Source organism: Danio aesculapii, chromosome 5 (genome assembly GCF_903798145.1).
Source record: "Danio aesculapii chromosome 5, fDanAes4.1, whole genome shotgun sequence".
NCBI lineage: Eukaryota > Metazoa > Chordata > Actinopteri > Cypriniformes > Danionidae > Danio > Danio aesculapii.
The window spans coordinates 22254154-22281160 of record NC_079439.1 but is presented as its reverse complement, the minus strand read 5'-3'; the positions used below and the strand labels follow the sequence as shown (position 1 = coordinate 22281160).

At 34.9% G+C, this 27007-nt stretch overlaps 2 protein-coding genes across 2 annotated transcripts in view; both read right to left on the bottom strand.

Annotated features, from left to right (window-relative positions):
* The window catches only part of arhgap25 (Rho GTPase activating protein 25), a 33336-nt gene extending 26418 nt beyond the window's left edge, over nt 1–6918 (bottom strand). Inside the window, exons 1-2 of the mRNA XM_056457590.1 lie at nt 6515–6918; nt 66–265 (exon numbers count right to left, since the gene is read on the bottom strand). Of these exons, the coding sequence (XP_056313565.1) occupies nt 66–265; nt 6515–6578 (264 nt within the window). The 5' untranslated portion in view covers nt 6579–6918. The remainder of the gene's footprint in view (nt 1–65; nt 266–6514) is intronic.
* A 2080-nt stretch (nt 6919–8998) lies between these two features.
* Nucleotides 8999–27007, bottom strand: part of cds2 (CDP-diacylglycerol synthase (phosphatidate cytidylyltransferase) 2) — a 31270-nt gene continuing 13261 nt past the window's right edge. Inside the window, exons 4-13 of the mRNA XM_056457589.1 lie at nt 24101–24198; nt 20773–20912; nt 18992–19050; nt 17191–17273; nt 16974–17061; nt 15244–15312; nt 14903–15055; nt 14464–14583; nt 14159–14262; nt 8999–10487 (exon numbers count right to left, since the gene is read on the bottom strand). Of these exons, the coding sequence (XP_056313564.1) occupies nt 10355–10487; nt 14159–14262; nt 14464–14583; nt 14903–15055; nt 15244–15312; nt 16974–17061; nt 17191–17273; nt 18992–19050; nt 20773–20912; nt 24101–24198 (1047 nt within the window). The 3' untranslated portion in view covers nt 8999–10354. The remainder of the gene's footprint in view (nt 10488–14158; nt 14263–14463; nt 14584–14902; nt 15056–15243; nt 15313–16973; nt 17062–17190; nt 17274–18991; nt 19051–20772; nt 20913–24100; nt 24199–27007) is intronic.

Below are 27007 nucleotides of genomic sequence, written 5' to 3'. Positions count from 1 at the left end.
GAAAAAAATTACATGAAATAACAATAAATTATGCATTAAAATAATAACATAATAATGTATCCTACCTGGACAGTGCTCTCTTTGTCATCCTTATGGTAAGTGAGGCTGTTTCCTCTCAGCACAAAGAAGCGCAGCTGCCAGTTCTTCACGATGGATCTTTGCTTCTTCAGCCAGCCTGTTTTCAGAGGCTTCTCCATAGATTTCTTAAACCCCGGGTGAGTGCACCCAGGGCTTCCTTCCCCTGGAATAACACTCTTGGAGCGAGCTGATTGGAAAACGATAAAAACACAGACAAAATAAAAATCACCTGTCAGTGGACCGTCTAATTTTAGGGGACTTACTGTATATAGTGAAGGATATGTCCTGCAGTGGCTTTAGAGCAGATATATATATAGACAAATAAAAATGAAAGCTCCGCCTGGAACTATTTTATGCATTTAAGCAAAAAAAGCTTTCAATATTAATGTGCAATGGATTGTTCACTATAGGTCAAAGGGTACTATTGGATTTTGACTTTTTCCTAAATTGATTTCGGGAACTGAAACATCAATGAGGAACATTTTGTTATTTAAAGAGTACCTTTTCAAACCTCAAAGAAGCTAATTGTGTTCTCAACTATGGTATATTTAAGAACTAAGCTTATTTAACATAGAAATAGAAATGACACAGAATAACATACAAAAATATAATACAAGATAATATAAAAAAAAATTCTGTCACTTTTCAAAAAAAAAAAAATTAAGAGTCAACATATTTAAATAATAATCAGGTTTTACTAAAACCACGGTTCATGCAATTCAAATGCTGCTCAAACGTTATTAAATATATACAGTCAATGGCCACTATATTAGGTACACCATCCAACTGCTCGTTAACGCACATTTCTAATCAGCCAATCACATGGCAGCTGCCAAACATGGTCAAGGCAATCTGCTGCAGTTCAAACCGAGCCTCAGAATGCGGAAGAAAGTTGATTTAAGTGACTTTGAATGTGGCATGTTTGTTGGTGCCAGACAGGCTGGTCTGAGTATTTCAGAAACTGCTGTCCTACTAGGATTTTCACGCACAACCATCTCTGGTGTTTACAGAGAATGGTCTGAAAAAGAAAAAATATCCAGTGAGTGGCGATTCTGTGGGCGCAAGTGCCTTGTTGATGCCAGAGGAGAACGGCCAGACTGGTTTGAGCTGATAGAAAGGCAACAGTAACTCAAATAACCACTCGTTACAACCGAGATATGCAGAAGAGCATCTCTGAACGCACAACACGCCGAACCTTGAGGCGCATGGGCTACAGCAGCAGAAGACCACACCGGGTGCCAAAATTGGACAATAGAACATTAGAAAAACGTTGCCTGGTCTGATGAGTCTCAGTTTCTGCAGCAACATTCAGATGGTAGGGTCAGAATGTGGTGTCAACAACATGGAAGCATGGATCCATCCTGCCTTGTCTCAACGGTTCAGGCTGGTGGTGGTGTAATGGTGTGGAGGATATTTTCTTGGCACAGTTTGGGCCCATTAATACCAATTGAGCATCATGTCAACGCCAGAGCCTACCTGAGTATTATATTATATTGTTGCTGATCATGTCCATCCCTTTATGACCAATGTACCCATTTTCTGATGGCTACTTTCAGCAGGATAATGCACCATGTCATAAAGCGCGAATTACCTCAGACTGGATTCACTGTACTCAAATGGCCTACATAGTCACCAAACTCAATCCAATAGAGCACCTTTGGGATGTGGTAGAATGGGAGATTCACATCATGAATGTGCAGCTGACAAATCTGCAGCAACTGCATGATGTTATTATGTCAATATGGACCAAAATCTCTGAGGAATATTTCCAGTACCTTGTTGAATATATGCCACGAAGGATTAAGGCAGTTTTAAAGGCAAAATGGGCCCAACCCGGTACTAATAATGTGTGCCTAATAAAGTGGCCAGTGAGTGGTTTATACTGTACATAACAGTGACTTTTCAGTTAATTAAATTTAAATTTAAATGGTTTAACTTACTAAAATATTACAAGTTTTGGTTAAATTGACATGATTGGCACTGCATATTATAATATGTATTAAAACTAAAACCTAATCTTCAGGGGAAATAATAACATTATTGCTAATAATAATAATCATAATAATACACAAATTATAGCGTTTGTTTCTGCTCATTTGTGTGTGTGTGTGTGTGGGTGTTCAAGATTATTAAAAAAAGAAAGGTTAACACGCAATAATTGTACTTTGATTGTAGATGTATGTGTCTATAGCTCAGATAACTTGGTTTTAAAAAAACAAAAACCTAAAACTAAACCAGTCGAAGATGGCTTGCTGGTTTTAGTACATCAAGCCTGATACCCCAATGATGGTTTGGTTTTAGGGGTGGGGTTTGGTCTCACGCCTCCTTTTAAAAATTATAAATTTACATATGACTGAACTTGTATAAATTCGAACAAATTAGTCACTAAACTAACAAAATGTAAAATAGTTAGATTTCCTCAGGAGATTAGGTTGGATCAATCTGTTCTGTTGGATATTTGTGACATATTTCTGGTCAGACCAGCACATAAAAACTAGCTTAAACCATCATAAGACCAACAAAACAAAGAGTGCTTGTTTCCCAGCAGAATTGACGTATTTGGCATTTTCCAGAGAATTTGACTTTCCTTGCTAAATGTAATTCAATTAAATTAAGTGTCTTTACAAGCTCAAGAATTTTGAGAACCCTTTCCCTGCAGAAGCCTTCATTTTAGCTCACTGATGTGTGAAAGAAACAACTAGGATAATAGATCTCATGCGTGGTTCCAGCACAGGGAAGGTGGGCTAGAGACCCCCGTGATTGATATAAGAAAACATGCTTTTTTATAGTGGCATAATAAAACGCCACTATAAAAAATAAATAAACCCTTGTTGATTCTTGAAGTGTTCTTCACACAGGTGAGTGGGCTTGACAAACCACCTGTAGAAACACAGTCTCTCCCTCTCAAAAACAAAAAAAAACCTTCCCCCTCCTTGCTCTAGCACTAAATTCTCTGAGCATTAACAGTTCCTTTCTACAATTAGCACTTCTTGTGTTTTGCCAATTCTTGTTGAAATCGCCAAATTCCTCCTCAATTGTAAGTTGTTTTGGACAAAAGCGTCTGCTAAATGACTACATGTACATGTAAAATACCTCAAACACCTCAATCATCATTCATCATAGTGAAAGTTCCTTCGTGGAGCTGCGAAACACTTGACTTCATGCTAATCACTTTGGTAAGACGGCATCTACAATGAATACATCTCGAGGTACCCATCAAGAGATGGTGTGACAGTGACTCTACAGCTTTTGTAGTCAAATTCGCTATAACCAATTGAGACGAGAGGAAAGGGCAGAAGAGAGAGAACTAAGATAAACAGGAAGTTACAAGCTCATCAACCACAGGAAGTAGCGTTTCTGAAAGATCCCCACCTAACGTCAGTCTCTTTGGTCTATTTTGAGAAGATCTTCCCTGATGGAGAGCACGGAGCGTGTGCTGTTCTCTCTCCTGGACCACCAGCCCACACACATCGGCCCGCTTCAGACCTCACCCATTGCTATGACACACGCTGGGATCAGGGGAGCTTTTATGGTGGGGAAGTGAAGAGAGTGGCTTCAAAAAATCCTCATGAATTACCAAGAAGATCACAGCAGAGATGCAAGCAGCCCTGTGCGTCAGGCCAAGCTGCTCTGCGTCAGGCCGAAGTGTGTGAAATTACAGAGCAGAATGACAATCTACTGAGCAGCTCAATCATTTCACCGTCTGCTTTTAGTCTAAAATTAATCATCTTTACTTAACGCAATGTGACTGTGACAGTCAGGAAGCTAATAATGCACTGAATTAATTCATAAGTGTCTGCGGTATTTCAAAGAAAAAATGTTTTTGACTTTAAGTAAACCATTTGCCTTGCTCTACATCTAAACAATGTTCCTTCACATTCCCTCCTTTTTTATACATTTCCCATTCAAGCATAACCTTATTCTTAAATCACAATCTAATTAGATGCCCTTACTTTAAAAAAGCATGCAAAACGATTGCCTTTTAAAACTAAGTAAAAGAACAGCTTCTTCATTTAAATACAGCGAAAACTATTTTTGTAAATTACACAGTATTTAACTGTAATATGAACTGTATTTTACTGTAGTTCAGTTCTGCAGTATGTTATTGTATTTTACAACACCGTAAATACATATAACACAAGATAATTGGTGTTGTAAATACAGTATTTTTAAAGTCACTGATGAACTGCTGCCAGCAAGTTACTGTAGATTCTAAAGAAAACTGTTAACAGTGTATACCATGTCTTTTCCAAACTGACAAACATTTACACTGAGTAACATATAACAACTGCGTAACATTTACTGTAATTTTCACAATTGCATTTACATGAACAATGATCTGATAGTTATACATCAAAAACATGCAAACCAATTGCCTTTACGAGATCAAGCTTTACTACAGTAAAATAAACACTAAAGTTGATCTTCTAGCAAGCACATGTGCGTGTTTTAACATAACCAACACTACCAAACAGGGTGACTACCACCACATCAACAACTCTAAACATTTCTAATTAAATACAGCAAAATATGGAAGTAAAACCAAGATTCTGAATCAAAGCATGAGAACAAGCTTGACAAAATAGTACTTGTACAAATTGATTTTTCCTTTCTAGAACTAGAAATGCATTGTACAAATGGAAGCCATTAGGATATTTTTACAGGTACATCAACAAATAGTTGTACATTAAGTAAACAGCTGTTTAGATTTTACAGCGATGTCTCTATTCAATAATCAGCTCCACATTTTGGTAATCTTGGTTATACATGGAGACACAATGAGCTTATCGATTTTCAAATGATATTCATTTTCATAATTTGAGGTCAGTAATATTTTATTTTAATTATTATTTTTTATATTACTACTTTTGCTATGCAAAGATGTAATGTGTAAATAGTGACAAAGACTCTCACAAAAAGCACAAAAAAGCAGCAAAATGTTTTTTTAAATTGATAAAAAAAAATCTTAAGCTTTAAACCATCGTATTGAAATGATTTCTAAATGGTTTTGTGACACTGAAGACTGGGTTAAAGCTCAGCTTTGCAATATCAGGAGAAAAATACATTCCAAAATTATTTAATATTTTCATTATTATGACTCTTCTCAGTATTTATTGAATTTTGGATCAAATAAATTAAGCTTGGTTATAGCATCATAAACGCTTTTCAGAAACATATTGACCCCAAACTTATAAACATTATTAAATTATGTTAATAACTGATTTTTTTTTTATTCAACAAAAAATAAATAAATAAAATAAAATAAAATAAAATAAATAAATAAATAAATAAATAAATTCAGGCATATATATAATTGTAATGGCACGATCAACAGGATTGTAATCACCATAAAACATGTATACTCATTTTGCAATTCGCTAACAAATATTTAACACTGTCAGTATTAACAATAATTTATGACTGTGGATTTGAAAAATAAAAAAAATAGAAAATGTTATCCTTATTAGACGTTTGATTTAAAAAAAATCATCAAACTTTAATGATGGATACTGAATATTTTTTGATAACAGCTGATTTCTGATTTGATACTTCATACAACATTTATTGTGCACCTTTAGTTCAAGTCTTAAGAAGAAGAAGAAAAAAAATCACTCTATTTAAGCAATGTAATGCCATCAGAAAAACATTGAAATACTCAAATACCTAAGCACTCATAAATAGGCCTATAGTTCATCATACAATGCCTCTCAACCACTGCATTTACCTGTTGAAAGAAGAGCAACCAAAGACTCTGCAATAGTCCCTGCAGTAGATAATGACCAAGCTTTTTATACTATGCTGACATTTGAAGCAGAAAATAAATGTGTTTGTCAGAAAAAACTAATGTGTCGCAGCGTCTTCCTGTCTGAAGATTACAAAGAGAGGAAATCAAGAATGCTTTTGCATCTCCACCAGACCAGAAAAAACCCATCCAAACATAAAAGTCACTTTTTAAAAACAGCCAGCATGGAGATGAATGAAGCCAAATAAGAAAGGAAGCACTAGAAATAATTTCACCCAACTGAAAATCCAAAAGTGTGTTTAGCATTCGACAGAATCACAAGTAAACAAGTTTAGAATGAAATAGAAGTGCTTTTGTGTATTATATAGCCTCAAGATGTATTTTCTATCGTTTCCATACACTGTGATTTACCGATACAGTAAAATGTTACTTTAAGTTACACTAACCACATCTGCACCATCACTGTCCTGTCAATTACACAAATGGAAGCCGCACATTACCAAAAACAGTAAAGCTCAAACCTCTTCTAGTTCCTGGTGACAGGAGGCCTGTTGTGTCAATAAATAGAGAGAATCACACAAAAAAAAACAGGCCACATGGCCAAATGAAATTCCTGAAACTTGGACTTAGTGAAAAGACTTTGACCTTTGACCACACACACACACACGTATATATAAGCATAGTGTCACTCACCAATCTTGGCAGTTTCAGCTCTGAAGGTGCTGAAGTCCCAGTTGCGAGGTAGTCTCAGAGACATTTCTTCAAAATTGGACAAAACAGGTTACACACACTCAATCAGACTCGGACACATTCTCTCACATGCACACACACACACACACACACACACACACACACCAAGCAAACACAAAACACAGTGTATTCAAGAGTACATTCTTTCCAGTCAGCCTCTCTGCTTCTCTGTACTTCCTCCTTCCTCTGCTGATCTGATTCTTCTTCTTTTTTTTTTTACACTTCCAAACACGTTGAATCTTGCCCCTCGGCTCGCCTGCAGATTTTGTGTGACCAAACCAAGTTATTTTGTAGTTCCTACATCCAGTGTGTCTGTCAGAATGCACAGAAACAGCACAGTTGAACAGTCACCCATCAAACCCACAACTTTCAAGTGTTGAGGAAGTCAATGGCAAACATCAAGTCACAGAAAAAAATGCAAGAGCTGATGAATTTACACACAGGCGAATGTTCAGACTACAACAGTACAGGATGTACCTCAACCAAATGGGGCCATTTTCTTCATATGACATCTGTCATCATTCTCTTGAAGAGATGCACCATTTGCTGATCGTATAAAAAGCATTTTGGCATCTAAAATAGACACAAAACTGTTTCTGTCATCATTAACAAATAACTGCATCTGACATTAATAGGAAGTTCAAGCAAGCAAGAGGAAGAGATGAAGTTTTGATATACAGTATATATATTTATACTGAGCTTTCCTCTTTATTAACCATTTACAAATGAGCAAATCACTGTACACAAAGCGACAGGGAAAGCACATTTATCTGCTTTATCAAAATAGTACAAACCAAAAAAGTACAACAGAAATAGCTTACAGACCACATAGTGACATAAAACAACAACATATTGACCTGTTGTTGATAGTTTGTTCAAAAAAACAACACTGAGTGGGTTAATGTTCCTATATTATGTTAACTCCAATGAATAAATAGCCAATTAGAAAGAAAAATAAATAAAAACCAAGAGAAAGCACAACCGCACTGCAGTCAGTTTCTCTCTGACACAAGAAACTGTTGCTAACACCTCAACTTTAGCATCAGTGCTAAACAGGAAGAAAATATCCTGGTAGCATCATAAACAGCATCAATATACTGAACAATATATAATGGTCTCTTTTCATTTAAACTTTAAGCAAACAAGATGCCAATAGTTTATCGCCCTCTAGAGGTCATAAAGAGTAAGCGCATGAGTTAGAAGCAAGCGCAAAACGTAAGAAACCGACGGCTCTCTGACAGAAACACGATATCTGGCTATTTCATATAAGACTTTGACAATTTTTTCTCCCTTTGATAAAGTTTATGGTACCGAACTCATTTCTCAGTTCAGTTTTGATACCTGCGGTTGGCCAGCAACATGACGGGTGTGCAACACTTGTTTTGACACTGCAGAACATTGACATTTAACGTCGAGTCGTACATTGTAAGCTAATGTTTAAGCACAAGGCCTATGCACTTTACACAGAGCACAGACTGGCTTAAATACAATTGAAATACTCAAGAGTAAGAATAAAATCATTTTTATACGTCACACATATACAATATATAGCCTACTTTTGAATCTTACTATATTGCATGTGATCCTACACAAAACTAAGAAGATAAATTGAACTAAAATACAGTAAAGGAATAATAATAGTAAAAATTAGCTTAACATTTTTTATGCACCGCCAAACACACTTGAAGTTCCAAGTGTATTTTTTCCAGTTTACTGAAAAAAAAAATATGCACATGCATTTATGGAGGATTGTGACAAAATGGAGGGGCTTCAAATATTATACACTGATTGATATGTCTTCAACAGTGTAATAGCTACATGCAGAATGAAAAATAAAGACTCATTCAAGCTATACAAGTATATAGCTTGAGCTGTTTATTAACATCACAGGTAATAAGTTGCTTATAACTAGGGCCATTCAGAATCTGCAGACATTTTTTTGCTATTTTTGCACAGAATTTTGTAAAAATGGCAGATTTATGTGGAATAATTTTTGGCAGTATCATTACTTAAACTTAATATGTTAAATTAAAAAATAATACCTTTTAACCTTTTAACTTTTATTTAATGTTCAAAATGTGAATCCATTTAGATCCACTTATTTGGTAAACAAAGTCTCTCATAGAATATATCTGCTAAAAGACAGAAAATATTACTTTACTGTATTGTAAATAAATCATATGAACCTTTTATATTAGTCAATAATATTACTGAAATTCATTTAATTTAAAAACTGAATAAATATAAATTTACACACCTTTACACAAGTAAATAAATAGGTTCAATGACAGGTTAAAAATCTGCGGATTTCTGCACACGCAGATTCCGTGTGGGCCTACTTATAACTCTTTCAAGACCTGTGGGCACAGAAATAGTGTTATATTAATTCAGTATATCAGTCTCATCAATACACACAGGTCTGAAAGCTGATGTGCTCATGGATCTTTATTGATGTATGGCAGTGGACTGTACATAGACTGTGGCTTACAGACTAAACTGAGCCTATTACAACCTCAAACACTTTACTGTTTATCCACTACTTTTTAAAGCTGCTCGATGACACTCACTTTTTTTCATGAAATATTGTTTATGGCACATGTCAATGTCTAACATATTAAAAGAGAATAAAATACCTTAAGCAAAACACAAAACAGTTCCGACACTGATTTTGGATTGAGTTTTTACAGTAGCTGATGGTAAGAACTCAACAGATGGATCACAAAATATGAGGAAGACTTGGTCTCATGCAGTGAAAATGGTACCAAAGACATTATCTTTTGTCATACGAAATAAGCATGAAAACCAAAACCCAACCAATGCCCTCCCTGATAATTACCAACTAACTTGTAACAGTTTACAAACACAGAAACAATGAAAGTTCTTAAATAAGATTCGAACTGTTACGTCTACAATTACAATAAAACTAGAAACAATAAAAATCTGATTTAGAGCTTGAACAATAATTTCTGAAATGTAACATTCAGTGTGAAATGTTTGTGAACATCTCACATCTCTTATCAGTGCTGAGTAACAACAAATTATTTAACTATGCGTAACACAGTTACAACTAAAGTTAAAACCCATTCATTTGGCTTACAAAAACAAAGACAGGGCTACATAACTGTAGTCTGACAAGGCCTGAATTTCCTCCTGAACACAAAAGAATGGAATCTTTACCTTCAGGAGGAGCAGTATATGTACAGTCTCACACAGCTGAACTGTAACCATCACCACCTACTGAGCAGAAACATGTTTGATAACCATTTTCCTCAAGTGAAAACATGAATTTATGACACTGCATTGGAATGGCAATGCTTCACGGAACTTTAACTGGGTATAGATACTCTATTCATCGAAAAATAAAGGCTAGCCTGAGTTTGAAATGACAGTGTGATGAGCAGTGCATTAAAATCAATGTAAAACATAATAAACACTATAAAATATGCAGACAATCTATAGGTACAGAACATTTGTACACAAGTGGAAATAAACAGCTCAACTAACAAAGAACTGTAACAACAATGGCATCTCAATATATATAATATTCTTTTGTGGCGTAAGAGATAAACAAAGTTCACAAAAAAATAAAATAACAAGCAAAAACACTGATTTGCGTGCACACACACGCACACAGAAAATGGAATGACCCAAGGTTTGTAGTTCAGTTTTCCGTTGTTTCCCTTCTTTTGTTCCTCATCTCCCACTTGCATACATGCCTGGATCTGCTTCCGTTTAACTCTCCTCTCTCTGTCTATGGTGGGATGTCCCTGGTGGTCCCAGAATTTAAGCTGCTTCTTCCAGGGCAGGAAGCAGGCCTTTCTCTGTCAGATGAGCCTTGAGCGAGTTGAAGATGTGAAGCTGTTGGTCTGGTCTCAGAGCAAGAAGCTGCTGGATGACTTTCGAAGGGTTTGGCCCTCTAAAAGAGAGGAAATGTAAAAGCACAATGTTTTAATGCTAAAGGGCCCTATATCATATACTGTTTAGCGCGATTTGTTGCTATTTTCAGACCAGCACAACAGTAATTTTCACATTTTGCGCCACGCTGTTTAAATGGCAAATCCATTTGCATCACTTTGTGGCCTCTTGGGTGTGCCGGTCTATAAAGTTGGTGTGTTAAGGCGCATTGTTGACATGTTGCTATTTTGATGAACTGAAATAGACCACGCTATTGACCAACTGAAAGCAGGTCTAAAGTCCAGCGCAGAGCAAGTTAGTTGTGCGCCTATTCGAGCCGAAACACTTACACATTGCTTAATACGCACAGGATTTACTGCTACTGTATACACAAATATCTTTACATATGAAAAAAGAATTAAAGGATTAAAATGTTACAAAAATTATTATTTTCTACATAAACATAAAAACCACTACCTCTATGCCTTCTTTATGCCTCCATTCCTTTTTTCAGTTTATTTATGACAATTTGCATTATTTAATGTTATTATTATTAGTAGTATTATTTATTCTATGCATACTTATATTTGTTTTAATCAAAACTAGTTTAGATTTGTTAAGTTGTTAATTTGTTTAGACCTGTTGGATTTTGGAGAAGTATGCATCACCATTTGGGGCATAAGAATAGGACGTGTGTTTGGATATAACTCAGTTTATCGACCACACCTTGTTATTATTGTTCATTTATTCGTTTGCTAAAAATTAGAACTGAATTTAGAAATAATTTTGAAACAAGTATTTGCGATTAACAAATGAAAGTAAATATGTAGCTAATGGATGTCTTCAGTTGAGCGAGTTTCCACTCTTTCCTTATTCACAAAAGTAAAGAGTAAAAGTAAAGAGGCCGAATGAAGGAGGCTCATGCTTTATCGCTGTAGATAAGGGGTCTCAAACTCACAGTCCACGATAGTTTGTGGCCCCTGCCTTAATTTAAAAGTTTGATATGTAATGAATTTTACAGTGTTGCGTGCGGAGCTGAACAAACCTACCAATCACGGTGGGGTATATGGCTCTCGGGGGCGGGACATCTGGCCTTGACGCAGGCAGAGAGACACATTTGTGAAAGGACAAGGACATTCGTCCCAGCGCGCTTCATTCACACCACATTAAAAAAGTTTTTTTAAGTTGCTGCCCTGGGGACATTATACGTAGCTAAATGTATATAAACCAGTGCTTAATTTGAGCCGGGTTTGGCTGGATCCTGTTCCGGGAAATGTCCGATATTTATGTTTTGCTTTCCGTTACTCATATTAATGTATTCGGCATTAACTTGGTGATTACCTGCACGTGTGTGTGTGAGAGAGAGCGAGAGAGCATGCGAAGGTTGAGTGAACTGTGTGTGCATGCGCAAGTAAACAATATTTTCAGCCAATCAACTTTCTTATTCTTACAACCCCTCTCATTGGTTGGTGGTTATTGTTTCGCACGCAGTGAGCAGTAAAAATAAATAATGGCCTGCATAAATAATATCTGTATTTTCAAAACTGCAAAAAGGCAATCAAGCTTATTTTCATTTCTTTAAAACCACGAGTAAATCTGATAATGAGCCTGACCAAGCTAGATCTGGAAGCTGGAACTGTCCCTGCATCAGAATAGTGTGTGACAGGAGCAACCCGAGTCAAATCAGCCACAGAACATGACAGAAGAGTTACTGTGGACTCTTCTTAAAGATTAGACAGAGTGAGTCATTTAACTACTATTTTTTGCTTGGAAGTAAAATGAAATGGCACTCATAACAACCGAGTTAATGTGAGGTCTCTCTCTCTCTCTCTCTCTCTCTCTGACAAATGAAATCAAAGTGATGCGTACGGCGATAAAAGAAAAGTAAGGAACTTAGTGCCTCCTAATGTAGTTATCTTCAGTCACACATCGACACCTGTCCATCGGCAATAAGAGTCACACCTTTATTTGTGGGTCATTTGCATCGCGCTACTTGCCTTGTATTTGCCATTGCCTTACACAATGAATATTACATATATTTCTATATGACTTAAAAGTAGTCAAAACAAATGAAGACAACAACACAGTATTGCTTTTTCTTCTTTTTCTTAACAAGGGCACAGTAAATAATAGTACATTTAATTATTATTATCATTATTTTTATTATTATTATTATTATCATTTATTACTGATTGATTTATTTTCTTGATAATTTTTTTAATTGATTTGGTTTTTTTTATCTTATTTTGTGTTAAATTACAATCTTTTCAAATTCTTTAATTTGATTTTTAAACACAAAATGAGATGAAAAAAATAAACAAATTAAAAATTAATAATCAATAATATAATTAATTTCTTGTGGAAAACCTGATGCGACCCAGCCTCACCCAGACTCTGCCTCCAGCAGCCCCCTGGATGGTGTGTATAACTGTTTTCTCGCTAGTAAAGCGTTCAGTTTGTCCACTTACAAAGTCCGCCATGTAAATAGCAAATGTGCCATGGCGTGATGCAACTGAGTCTTAAAGAGAATGTGAGATGAGACTCTGATTGGTTTAATGCATGTTATGCTCAAAACACCCCCAGAACTCCTTAAGAGAATAAGCACAACCCTGTTAGATCATGCGCCGTGACGCAAATTGTATTTTTTGGTCCTTAAAATAGCAAAAGTGAATTCAGACACACCCTTGGTGCCTTTGCGCCATGACCTTTAGACTTTGCGTCTACATCGTTAAAATAGAGCCCATAGTCTCATTTACATCTGTAATACTCTGAATATTATAGTGTAACTGAATATAACACTAATGTAAATACTCAAGCTTATTTTACATACAAGTACATGGAAAAGTCTATGGAAAAAAAATTAAGAGATGACTTCAAAATTGAAAATTTCTCTGGACTTAAATTTTACTTCTAAAATGTAGAGCAATTATAGTTTGCAAAAAAAAAATGTTCCATGATTTTAGAAATGTCAGAAATGTATTTTGTTTTAGATAAAACAACACCAACGTTTTAACTTCAGAAATGCTAAGAAATACACATTTATCACAATAATAATATATAATTAATAATTAATAATAATAATGTTTGAGCTCCAAATTAACATATTAGAATAATTTTAGAAGTATAAAAAATATGAATGTTATGTAAAGTAATGACTTTCTAAAACATAGCTTTAGCATTACAAAATTAAATATTAATTTCATTCATTTATTCTCTTTTCGGCTTAGTCTCTTTATTAATCCGGGGTCGCCACAGCGGAATGAACCGCCAACATATCCAGCACGTTTTACGCAGCAGATGCCCTTCCAGCCGCAACTCATCTCTGGGAACCATCCATACACACTCACTCACATTCATACACTACGGACAATTTAGCCTTCCCAATTCACCTGTACCGCATGTCTTTGGACTGTGGGGGAAACTGGAGCACCCTGAGGAAACCCACGCGAACGCAGGGAGAAAATGCAAACTCCACACAGAAACGCCAACTGACCCAGCCGAGGCTCGAAGCAGCGACCTTCTTGCTGTGAGGCGACAGCACTACCTACTGCGCCACTGCATCGCCCCAAATATCAATTAATTTTTTTGTAATTCTAAACATGAAAAATAAACAACTGAACAAGCATATGAACAATTATGACATATTACAACTCTCCACACTTAACTGCAATGTAAATTTACAATAAGTCGTACCTGATAAAGCTTGCGATGTAAACATTTACGAATGTGGCCATGAGATACTGACAGTCGAATCGGTCCATGATCCCTCCATGACCTGGAATGGTGTTTGCAAAGTCCTGCACAGACAGACAATCATAGAGACAGAATGAGCAGAGAGTTAAACCCAGGACAGGAGCATCTAAATGAGTCTTTTATTGCTGTGCTTTTCATGTACAGTGACCTTTTGTATGTCAAAAGATCAAGATAAGTTTTTCAATTCATGACTCCTTTAAGACTGAACTACTGTGATGACCTGTAAGAGTATAAACTACACTCACCTTGATTTTGAAGGCCCTTTTGAAGCCACTGGCGAAAAAGCCTCCAAAGGGTCCCATGATGGAGGCAAAACTAGACAAGGCGATGCTGTGGATCTGGAATGGGTACAGCTTCACCGTGCTCTATGAAGACAATGGGAGAGAGATGGAAATGTGTAAGACACTGACTCCATTTAGTTTTGTACATTCAAAACTCGCAACACTTAAAAAAAGATTCTGCTAATGCAATTTTGCTGTCCAAGCAATGTTGGCATTGACAAACACTGGACAAGAAGCAGAGCTGTGACAGATTCAACAGAGTCAACAGATGGCTGAGCAACTGGTAAACACAGACACAAAGATCAGAAAAAAAAGAGAATGGAGAAGGAGAAACAAGTGCGAGACATGTGGAGTAAGTGTCAAACAGAATGTGTGTATGCGAGTGTGTATTTTGTTTTATTACCCAGCCCGTGATGGACTGAAGTACAGATGGCAGGTTGTAGTCTTGAAGCTGGAATAGCTCGGATGGCTGACAGTCCACAGTGAATCTGTTGGAGTCGTTGTTGAACTCTACCGGACACACAAAGTAGCTGTAACCTGCCATCACATAGGACAGCTGGAGAGGGGGAGAAATTGTACTTTTTAGAGGCATTTTATTAGTGTTTCAAGAACAAAAACTAAAAAGAGGATCTCTAACAGTGCTTTTAAAGGGCGTAAAACAAAAGCAACTGTTATTACATTAACAAGGATTCCAAATCTACATAATGACATTCAGCGAAGAGCAGATAGTGGATTAGTACTCACTAGAATTCCAAAAACAATAGTGGAGAAGAAGCCACCGATAAACCCTTCCCATGTCTTCTTAGGAGACAACTGTAGAGAGAGAAAAAAAAAAATCAATGCTAAGAAAATTGCTAACAGATCACAGCATTACAGAAAGTACTCAGACATTTAAGCCACACTCAAAAAAGCATTAATAAGCTGCATAAGAAAACATTTCCCAAACATAAGATTTTTATGAACATCATAAAACTTACAGAACTTTCAGCGGGAAAAAAATATATATATTGAACATGTCATGTTTTTTCCAGTGAATGATATTTCTAAAGGAGCTGTTGGCATGGAATTGAACCTGATTTTGGTAAAAACCCAAACAATACAAACATAAAAATAAAACTAAACAAAAAAATTAGTTATGTGTAATATGAAATGACACAAGGAGAAATTACTAAACTTTATATACTTTATATGAAAGGCTTATCGGTGATGGCAGCTGAAAAACAACTCTCATATGGAGAATGAAGTCACATGCACTGCTCAGACAACAAAGTGTAAAAATCTTGATGGTTCTGTTTGTCTCATCTATCAACTCTGATCTTTACTTTGCATTTGCTATTGGATTCAAGTCAGGTGATTGGCTGGGCCATTCTACTGCTTGATTTTCTTTCTCTGAAAGCATTTGAGAGTTTCCTTGGCTGTGTTTTGGATCATTGGCTTGCTGAAATGTCCACCCTGGTTTCATCTTCATCATCCTGATAATGTAGATGTTGGACTGAAGCAGCTAATATTCATTTACAATGACAAAGGACAAAGGGTTGCTGAAAAACTACTGAGAGATTTCAGCTGCTCTCTGGGTTTTCACTGCCTTTCCAAACATCCCTTTCTTCATGCGTTCAATACTTTTTTTCCTGTGTCATTTAATTTTATTATCCATAACTTAATTTGTAAACTAATTAGATTTGTTTTCTTTGCATGTTTGGATTTCTTTGGTTGTTACTAACATCTGGTGAAATTTTCAAGTCAACAGCGTTTTTAGAAATATGTTTTCTGAGAAAAACGGTGACGTGTTTAATATTTATTTTCCCTGCTTTATTTATATTGTTTAAACTTATGTACACCAATTGTCAGACATTAGTGGATTACATTTCTGGTTAACGTGATGAATTATATCAGCTAGGATAGGATACATCCACATGAGACCAGCTGATTAAAAACACCAGCTAAAATTATGAGTATGGCTTAAGAGATTAAATACAACTTTAATACTCTACGGTTCAAAAAAGTGGGGTAAGTCAGACTCACCGAACTGACAAAAAGTTGAAGACCTATATTTTGTTATATTTACATTCTTTTGTTTAATTAAAATTAATTAAATTAATTTTATTCTTATGGACGAAAACCCAAAAATATAAATGCTGTTTTTATTTTCTACACATAAAAAAGTAGTCAAAGAAGTATTGTGTTTCCTCATTACCAAATCAGCATTTTAGAATAATTTTCTATTAATTATGATAATGTTACACTAAACACTTGAGTAATTGTGCTGGAAATGCAGCTTTTTAAAGCAAAATATGCATTTTTTATCAACATACAAAAATATTTTACTGTATTTTTGATCAAATTAATACATTCTTGATGAGCATAAGGGATTTCTGGGAAGACAATTATTTACTATAATCCAGAAGCAAATAGTATATGGATTTTAAATAATATTATTTAACTTTATGTAATACTGGAATGCTAAAAGCACAAACCTTGATGAGAGGGGTGCGACCGAAAAAGAAGCCAAACATGTAGGCCATGATGTCATTACAGATAACGCAGGATATGGGCACGATAAACCTGTGCACACAAACAGATCATCTTTTAAAAGAATAAACAACCATGCTGTAACTAATGCGCAGAATTGACATATGGGTCAAAGAGGCCATATGGGGGTCTGACCGAGGTGTGCGGCAGGCATCATCTTACCAGATCATCCCCTCGAATAGGTTATGAATGATTAAGTGGGACTGAGTCACTACGATCAGCAGGGTCACATGAGTCCAGCCAAACTGCAGAAAGAGAGAGACTGGATGAATAGTTCCATTCACATTAAATCTGGGACAAAAGGCAGTGTCATAACAGGGAAGAGATGTAGAGTTTGTACTGACCAACATTAACAGCAGTTAACATGTTACGAAGGCTAACATGTGTGATGTGTAGTGTAGCATGCGGAACCACTGGGTGTGTGCATATATGATTCATTCATGAAAGCAGTTCACAGGACTGTTTACATACAGTTGAGTACTTGCATGGAATATTTCCTGTATTTGGCTTAAGGCTGTGCAATATGGCAACATATATATATTTTTATACTACTTTTAAACTAAAAAATCATTTAATATTATTTTGTGGTGTGACATACTGTATGTTAATATTACACTATTTATTTTGTGATGTTACAAAATATATTGTTTACAGTAAGGGTGCATGTCCACCAAAGCTTTTTTTTTCACTTTTTTTTCAACTGCAAAAATAAATAAATAAATAAATAATTTTTTTTTTTTAAAAACGCTCAGCTTCGAGTGTTTCGCCAATTGTCAAAGGGTTTTCTCTCAGCAAAGAGTGTAGGACACACACTCAATGCTTTCAAAACGCAATGCTGTTTAAAAAACATCTTGCTTTAAAAACATGGCTCTTCAAAAAACTCTTCAGTAGACTCGCACCGTAATGATTTTTCATAATTTTCATAAGTGCAATATTACACGCCATTATGGGGATGCAGACAGAAACATAAACAAGAGCATCGTAAGAAAGTTTAAATTGGGAAAGTACATTGTTAACATTTCATTTATTGATATTGTTTATTTTTAAGTTGGTCCCCTAATCTTTTTTTTTAGTTTATATTTCTACATTTTTTTATCAAACCTCTGCCCTGAAGTTGTAAATAAAGTCAGAAATATGATCTCATTTGAATGAGTTGATTTCTGAGTATATACTTTAAAATGTAAAAAAATAAATAGTCTTTTACATGTGGTCAATATAAAGAAACGATTAAGTGAATTAAAGCTGCGCAATATTGGAAAAAACACATTGTAATATTTTGTTCTTCTGCAATATATATTGAGATATGAATATAATTTCATATCAGCTATGACTCTATTTGGAAATAATTCATCATTTTACATTGATGGGGATGATTTTGTAGGGGAGCGAGCATCTGCAAAAAATGTACATAATAAATATAGAAAGAAAATAAGAAATTAAAGCACAGATGAAAACAGTAGAGCAAAGACATTCTTTTTTTTTGGTTTTTGGTCCAATATCGATTCACAAAAAATTGAATAAACAAATGTAAAATAACACTGTTTAGTCTTAATTTTATAAATAAACACAAATAAGCTTTATTAAAGTGCCTAACTTTTTTATTTCTCGTTTCCAAATGGTTTAAATTTACTTGAAAATTATAGTCAATGGTCACATCGCTTGAAATTCTGTGATGTGACTACTGCAGATTCACACATTGCGATATCGATGCTAAAACAATACATAGTGCAGTCCTAGAGTGAATTTTGAGAAATGGCACTACACCCTTATATAAACCCTCATATATAAATATATAAATAAATATATATATAGTTTGTAAGGATATGAGACTTCTATCGTAATATGAAATTTCTGTCTAATATGGCTCAAGTGTTCTAGTTGGCATAAAAACTGCAATTAAATTGAAAATATCTTGTGTAGTTGAAGTTGTAGAACAGACTAATACTGCCACATTAAAACTCACCATGTAAAACTGTAGGCGATAGTGTTTCTTCACCAGGCTCAGAACAAACATGCAGAACCCTGTAAAGGACACAGACATCTGGTAAAACAGACAATTCCACCAATGCCATCAGCACATGTCTATGTGGCTAATTTTAGATAAGTCGTGCAGTCACTAATTATCCCGTTTCACAGGAACCAGCCAGAAGAAAAAAAATCCTGTTCCAATCTCCACAGTAAACCTCCCTTTTTTTAATGGTTCATCTAACAATTGTATTTTATGAGCATTGAAAGCATAATAAATGCAAGTAAAGTGTCTGCTTTAATGTTTAATGTCAAGTCATTTTTGCAGTAATAAAATGTTAAAATATGTATGAAAATTATTGTTCCATCGTCATTCAATGTAAATAATGATTTATGCAAAAGCTAAATAAATATTTATGAAACCACATATTTATTCTCAACTGTACTGAAGAAAAGAATGTGTATCAAGACAATTTATATATATGACATTCTAATATATTTTGAAAAATCTATTTTGTCTCTGTATGTTTATTACTCCAACTTACAGTGGAGGAAATAAGTATTCAACACATCACCATTTTCTCAGAAAACATATTTCTAAAAGTGCTGTTGACTTGCAATTTTCACCAGATGTTGGTAACAACCAGAGAATTTCAAATATGCAAAGAAAACAAATCAAATTAGTTTACAAATTAAGTTATGCATAATAAAATGAAATGTAAAAAGTATTGAACACATGAAGAAAGAGAGGTGTGGACTTCCAGCTGAAATCTCCCAGTAGTTCTTCAGCAACCCTCTGCCCTTCCTCATTGTAAATGAATATTAGCTTCTTCAGTCAACATCTACATTATCAGGATGATGAAGATGAACTAAGCGTGGACATTTCAGCAGGACAATGACCCAAAGCACAGCCAATGAAACTCTCAAATGCTCAGAGAAAGACAATCAAGCTGTAGAATGGCCCAGCCAATCACCTGACTTGAATCCAATAGAAAATTCAAAATAAAGATTGAATTTGATAGGCGAGACCCATAGAACCATCATGATCTTTACACTCTTTTAAAGTTTGTGAAAACAACTCACAGCTGAGCAATTCATGGGACTTCATTCTCTATATGAGAGGTGTCTTTAAGCTGCCATGACAAAAAAGCCTTTTATATAAGGTATTAAATACATATCAGTAGTTCAGTGCTTTCTCTGTGTCATTTCATTATTACACATAACTATTTTTTAATATATATATATATATATATATAGTAAATAATATGTCTAGAAAAAAAAACATGACGTATTGAATACTCCGCCCCACCCCACCACCACTGTATGTAAACTGATGCATTTCACAGTGTTTAGATACATGCACTGTTAGTGTATATATTAAGTTTGGGGTGTTAAAATAATTAATCTTGTACAATTTTCTTTCATTTGCACATTCATTTTCATATTCCAAAAAGCCATGTTTGCTGCAATGTTCTAATCGACTTGTTGCTTGTCATTTAGCTGAAGATGAAATCTGCTGTGTTGCATCATTCTGTAAGAGAAAAAGAGCGTGGGGTGCAGAAGCAGAGGGAGAGAGAGCAAAACCACATCCTGAACGAAATAAACTTCAAAAAAAACGTCAGTTCAAGTTACCACGGGTGCATTTTAACTGTTAACACTAAACACATCTCAAAGTTCATCTGAGATGGCCTCCAACATTCAGTGTTGCAACTGAACTGAGCAGCCAGTTTTACTTCTAATATGTCCTAAAAGCCTTCATAAACACCACTGGTTTCTAACCTGTGAGGTACAGGGCAAATGAAATGAAGCGATGGTATTTGCTGAGGATTCGGAGAGGCTCCTCCCGCTGCACCAGAGTGAAGAAATAATCAGTCACTGTTTCCCCATAGAAGAAGTAGTTCACACACAACAGGAAGTACCTGTGGAAAGCCGTTATGAACAGCCGTCAGACATCATTATGACAAAGGCTTTTCACATGCATTCATTAATCAAAGTGTTTTTAATGTAATTATAATGGGCCCAAGTGAACGCAATAGGAGATGTTGAAAATGGTCAGACTGTTGCTGATCAGCAGCACATTAGGATTATGAACATATGGCTCTGAAATGCTTGCACTTACATCTAAATACTAAAGGAAAGTTCACCAGTCTTTGAAACGGTGAATCGCTCATGAAAGGAATTTCACAATTCACACAAGAGAATCGATTGAGAATCAGTACAGTAAAAGACTGCAATGTTAAAATGTATCATTGTTTTCTTATGCAGCTAAGTGTATAAGTGTAATTGTAATCAGTAACTGAGAATTAAAAAAAAAAGAAAAAAAAAAAGTGGTGGATTACTAATTTAAAACTAAGTGCCTAAAGTATCACAAAAAAATTACATCAAAAATGTCATCTAAAACAGTGGTTCCCAAAGTAGGGGTTGCTTGGTGATTTCCAAAAATCTAATTCAATGTATTAAACCATTGGAATGATCATATTTTATCCATAACCTACTGAAGAACAAAACAGTACTTAATAGTAACATTGTTAGCATGTTAATATTCAATGTTAAAAAAACAACATGCAAATAAAAAGCCATCAGCCTTTCGATTTTCTTTGTGACTCCTGGGGTGATTACGATATATTAAAGGCACAGCAATAGCGTCAGATGCAGCAGATTGATTTTATGGCATCAGGTTAAATTTTCTGGCACCTTTACAGCACTCGCATACATTCAAAATAAATACAGGCCACAACTGAATATGGAGGATGGTCTCCAAGTGGCACAATGAGTAGACTTGGGCCTTTTGGTACGTGTGCGCGGTTGTGTGCAATGTTTATATATTTATTACCACCTTAAATAATATTGGTGGTCGTGAGTCAGGTTATTCTGTTCTTTTTTTGGGGGTCGCAGGCTGAAAAGTTTGGGAACCCCTGATCTAAAACATTCTTTCTATACTATTCTATATACTATTCTATAATAATTCAACACTATGAAGCATTTATTAAGCATTAGCAAATAGTTAATCATTTGTTAAGCATTAACTCTCCATTAATAGATATTAGTAAGCAGTTTATAACTACAGCTACAAACGCTGTATTCTTGATTTATAAGCACATGTGCAATGTGCTTGATTGTATTTTCATTCAGAATAAGAAAATAAATGATTAATAAAATATTTAATTGAACATTTATACATATGCTCTGGATGTTAATAAATACTTATTAACACAACTTTATGCAGTTTTGTGACCTAATTTAACGTGACATTACTCATTTATTAAGCATTAGAAAATGGTCAATTAATCAATAGTGTACAGTTATTATAAGGTGTTACAATTTCTTGTTCATAAAATTTCATTCATTTCTTCATTTGATTCTCTCAAAAAACTTGTTCACACTTTACAATAAGGTTCCATTAGTTAATCAGTCTTAATGTTTTATAACTAACATAAACTAATAATAAACAATACTTGTACTGTACAGCATTTTAATCAAAGTAAAACATTTAATAATGCATTATTAAAATCTACATGTGTGCTTTTTAACATTAGTTAAATGCACTGTGAGTTAACAGAAATGAACAATAAACAACTATATATATATTTTTAAAAAACGTTAACAAAGATGAATGAACAGAGTAATAAATGTGTTGTTCATTGTTTGTTAATAAATTAACTTACATTAACTAATAGAACATTGTTGTAAAGTGTTACCAAAACTTTAAACTCAAATACATTTAATTAGGGATCTTTCACTCGTTACCACTCATATTTGCCAGAGATTTCAAATGTTTCACCCAAACCCTGAATATTAAAAATGCATAATTTAGCCAGATTTTCACCTTTACAAAACATGGTGAAAATTTCCCAAAACACTGGAAACACACTACTCTACATTTTGACTGCAGTCTAAACCAGAGTGAATTTCTCGTACCTCTATACAGCTGGTGATAGATAGCATGTATAGCTGGATGAATAAACAAGTGCAGTGGTTACTATTTTAACACAGAAACTGAAACAACTTTTAAGACATCAAGACAGAGTTGCAGTATGAACAAATGAAAGGGTCACGCTTTACAATAAGGTTTTATTAGATAATGTATTTACTAACATAACTAATGATGAACAATAATTATACATAGTTTATTAATCATACAATTAATAGATTAACAATTAAAAATTTCAACTTAAATTTTCATTAACTGATATTAACCAAGATAAATATTGTAATTAAATGTAATGCTCTTTCTTTTTTTTTCATAAACGCCAGCAATATAGCTCTTGTAGATTACTAGCAAGCATTCTCTATAACTCGAACTACAATACCCATAACTCACCTCACACACCAGTTCTGGATCACCACTGATTACTCTCACACAGCTGTAGCTCATGAAGACTGATTAGTTGGACTTTTTATACACCTCACTTTGACATACAAATTGCTGAGTCTTGTTTTCCTGTAGCATTACAAAGTGTTCAATTGTTTAGGCCTTGTTTCCTGACATTTGCCTTTTTTTTATGTGGTTTTGCCACAACCCCTTGCCTGTGATCACAACGGCGATTTTGCATTTTCCTTATAATACGGTTTGTGCATGATTTCTTTCTTTCTTTCTTTCTTTCTTTCTTTCTTTCCTTTCTTTCTTCAGCAGCATTGTCCATATTTTTGGCAGCTCTTGCACTAAATATTCAATATATTTACAGTCACAAATATTTCATAATCATTAATTGCACAAAATAATAATCATAATAATAATAATAATTATTATTATTATTATTATTATATAACAACACTGAATATTTTAAATATATTGTTTTATATTTTACACTAAATATTTTTAAATAAATATTTACAGTTTTTTAAAAAACTTTTTAAAAACATTCTCTAATACCATTTAAAAATATGCATTCTCTTAATATATATTTTATGTTAATAAATACATTAATATGAACTAATACAACCTTATTGAACGCGTTTCCAATGAAACTGAGGATGATGATGATACCCTAATTTACAGACAAAGAGAAGTAAACTAAAAGGTAAGAGATAATAATGAGAGCAGGGACAGACAGGGAGACACTGAAGTGTGAAAATAAAGGCGACAGGTGTGTTTCGCAAGTCTCACCAGCTTAGTGTTCTGAACCAGGGCAGGTCATAAGAGTGATACACACTGTAACCAATTGTGATGATCTCCTGGAAACACTTGATCTGAACGCACAGCACCTGTGGAACACACACAGAGGACAATAATAAAACCAACAGGCCGCCTACTCTGCTGTGCTACATCAAGCTGTTTTAGAAAGTGAGAATGTGTCCTGTGTGTGTTGCTCTATTTGGCAGGAAATAAAGCGTATTAAATATTTTATAAATAGCTTGGATGGAATGACATACCATACTGGTTTTCAGTCATTGTTAAAAATGTATAATTTTGGCTAATTAATTGTGGACACCATTTTTTCTATAGTTCTGGATATTAGATTATTGTTCATTCATTCATATTCTTTGGCTTAGTCTCTATTTCAGAGGTGGCCACAGTGGAATGAACCACCAACTATTGCAGCATTTGTTCTTCCAGCTGCAACCCAGTACTGGGAAACATCCTTACACACATACACTATGGATAATTTAGTTCATTAGCTAATTTAGTATTATTAGTGGAGATCGTTTTCTATTCCAGAATAACTTATTCAGTAGTAAACATTTTTAAAATGTCTAATGTTTTATATTTCCACTGCTTTTCACCTTATTATTAATAACAGCATCAGTGTTGTTGTTATTATGTTAAAGGTATAGTTCACTCAAAATGAAAAATCTGTGTAAAAAAAATTGTGGTTCCAATTCCTTTACTGAACAAAAAAGAAGATATTTTGAAGAATGTTGGAGCCCCATAGCCATTGACTTCCACAAAATTTTGTTTCTATTATGAATGTCAATGGCTACTGTTTTCTAAAATTGTTTAAAATGTATTCTTTTGTGTTCAACAGAAATAGAAACTCCTAAAGGTTTGCAACCACCAGCGGGAGAGTAAATCTTGAGTAAATATTCATTTTTGGTTGAACTATCTATGTAAGCATTTCAATAAAGCTCTTTTTTTACAGTTCTTTTACATTTAGCACTTTAGTTGGACAAAAGACTATGAATTACACAAGTTCTGAATGGGGAAAAATGTAAATGAAGCCCCGCCTCTATTACAGTGGTCAATCATTGATTGCTATAGACTGACGATTCTCCGAGGGAGTGGCTCGGACCAGATGTGAATTTCTGCAGATTTTGTGCGATATGAACGTTTAGAAATGAAACCGAAGAGTGAGTTGTTGTTTAATTTTATTGGTGATTGCTAATATGAAATTTAATTGTAAGCTTGGCAAGCAATTTTGTGGAATTTGATGTTTCCCCAAAGACAATACAGTGGCGCAGTATGTAGTGCTGTCGCCTCACATCAAGAAGGTCGCTGGTTCGAGCCTCGGCTGGGTCAGTGGGTGTTTCTGTGTGGAGTTTGCATGTTCTCCCTGCGTTCGTGTAGGTTTCCTCCGGGTGCTCTGGTTTCCCCCACAGTCCAAAGACATGCCGTACAGGTGAATTGGGAAGGTTAAATTGTCTGTAGTGTATGAGTGTAAGTGAGTGTTTGTGGATGTTTCCCAGAGGTGGGTTGTGGCTGGAAGGGCATCCGCTGCATAAAAAATGTGTGCTGGATAAGTTGGCGGTTCATTCCGCTGTGGCGACCCCAGATTATTAAAGGGACTAAGCTGAAAAGAAAATGAATGATGAATGAATGATGTTTCCCTATTCAAACAGAGTGCCCGAGCATACTGCCTGAGAGGTGTTTCAAAGATGGCTGCAGAGTGAAATGACTTGCCATAAAGGGATTTCGGTCTAACCTAATTTCAAACAGCCAAAATAATTATATTTTACTGGTGTTTAAGTTGCCTTATAATTTGACTATGTTAACTACAGCTCAAAAGGAATAACTATTCATTTTTGTTACTACTGAGTAAAATCTGAAGTCTAAAATCACTTTGAATTCATCACAACACAGATTTGACCATTTAAAAACTACTGAACTGGGTGTTTAGAGTATTTCATTCATTCTCCTGCTACATAATCATATGCTAACATTGCTAGTAACATGGAACTAATAATCAGCTCCAATATCTGCAACAGTCAATCACGGAATAAAGTGGATACTGATTATGCAAAGAGACTAAAACGGGGTCTCATAAGCACATCTGCAGAACTACTCCAAGACAAGCGATTCTCCAGCTCATAATGAGCAAAATGTTTAATATCGCTAACAAAATAAATAACATCAGCGCCCATCTGTCATGTCTACAAACAAAAACACCAAAGAGAGGGCATGTCAACATTAATTGCTTTACGACTCTCCTTTGAAATATCATCTTGTTTATTTCCTATCAGTGTCATCATCCATATCAATATATTCCAGAGTCAGAGCAAACAATCTTGAGTGAGTGTAAAACAGTCTGGGGAGGCCGGTTTGGACAGCCTAAGGGTAAATTAGCAGCAAATTTACAATTTCGGTTGAACTATTCCATAAGATCTTCTCTTGCAATAAATTACAAATGTCTCCCTGCTTTCATAAGCACCACTGGCTTAATTTAATCTTGTATTTTACCTCTGTCAGGCTAATCAGGTTTGTTAAAAGGATAGTTCATTCAAAAATGAAAATTTACTCACCATTTACTCTCTCACAAGTGATTTCAAACTAGGGCTGCACAATATATCCTTTCAGCATTAATATGACAATGTGTGCACCCACAATAGTCACAGTGCAAGATATGCAATGTTGTGTCTGAATTTTAGTTAAACAGGAGCCACACAAGAGTATTTTATTACTGTAATTGTATAGAACACACTCACTGGCCACTTTACTAGGTACCTTAATAATTTCGGGTTGTCATGTTCAAGAAACCAGTCTGAGATGATTCACGCTTTATGACAATGGTGCGTTATCCTGTTGGAAGAAGCCATCAGAAGATGGGTACACTGTGTTCATAAAGGAATGGACATGGTC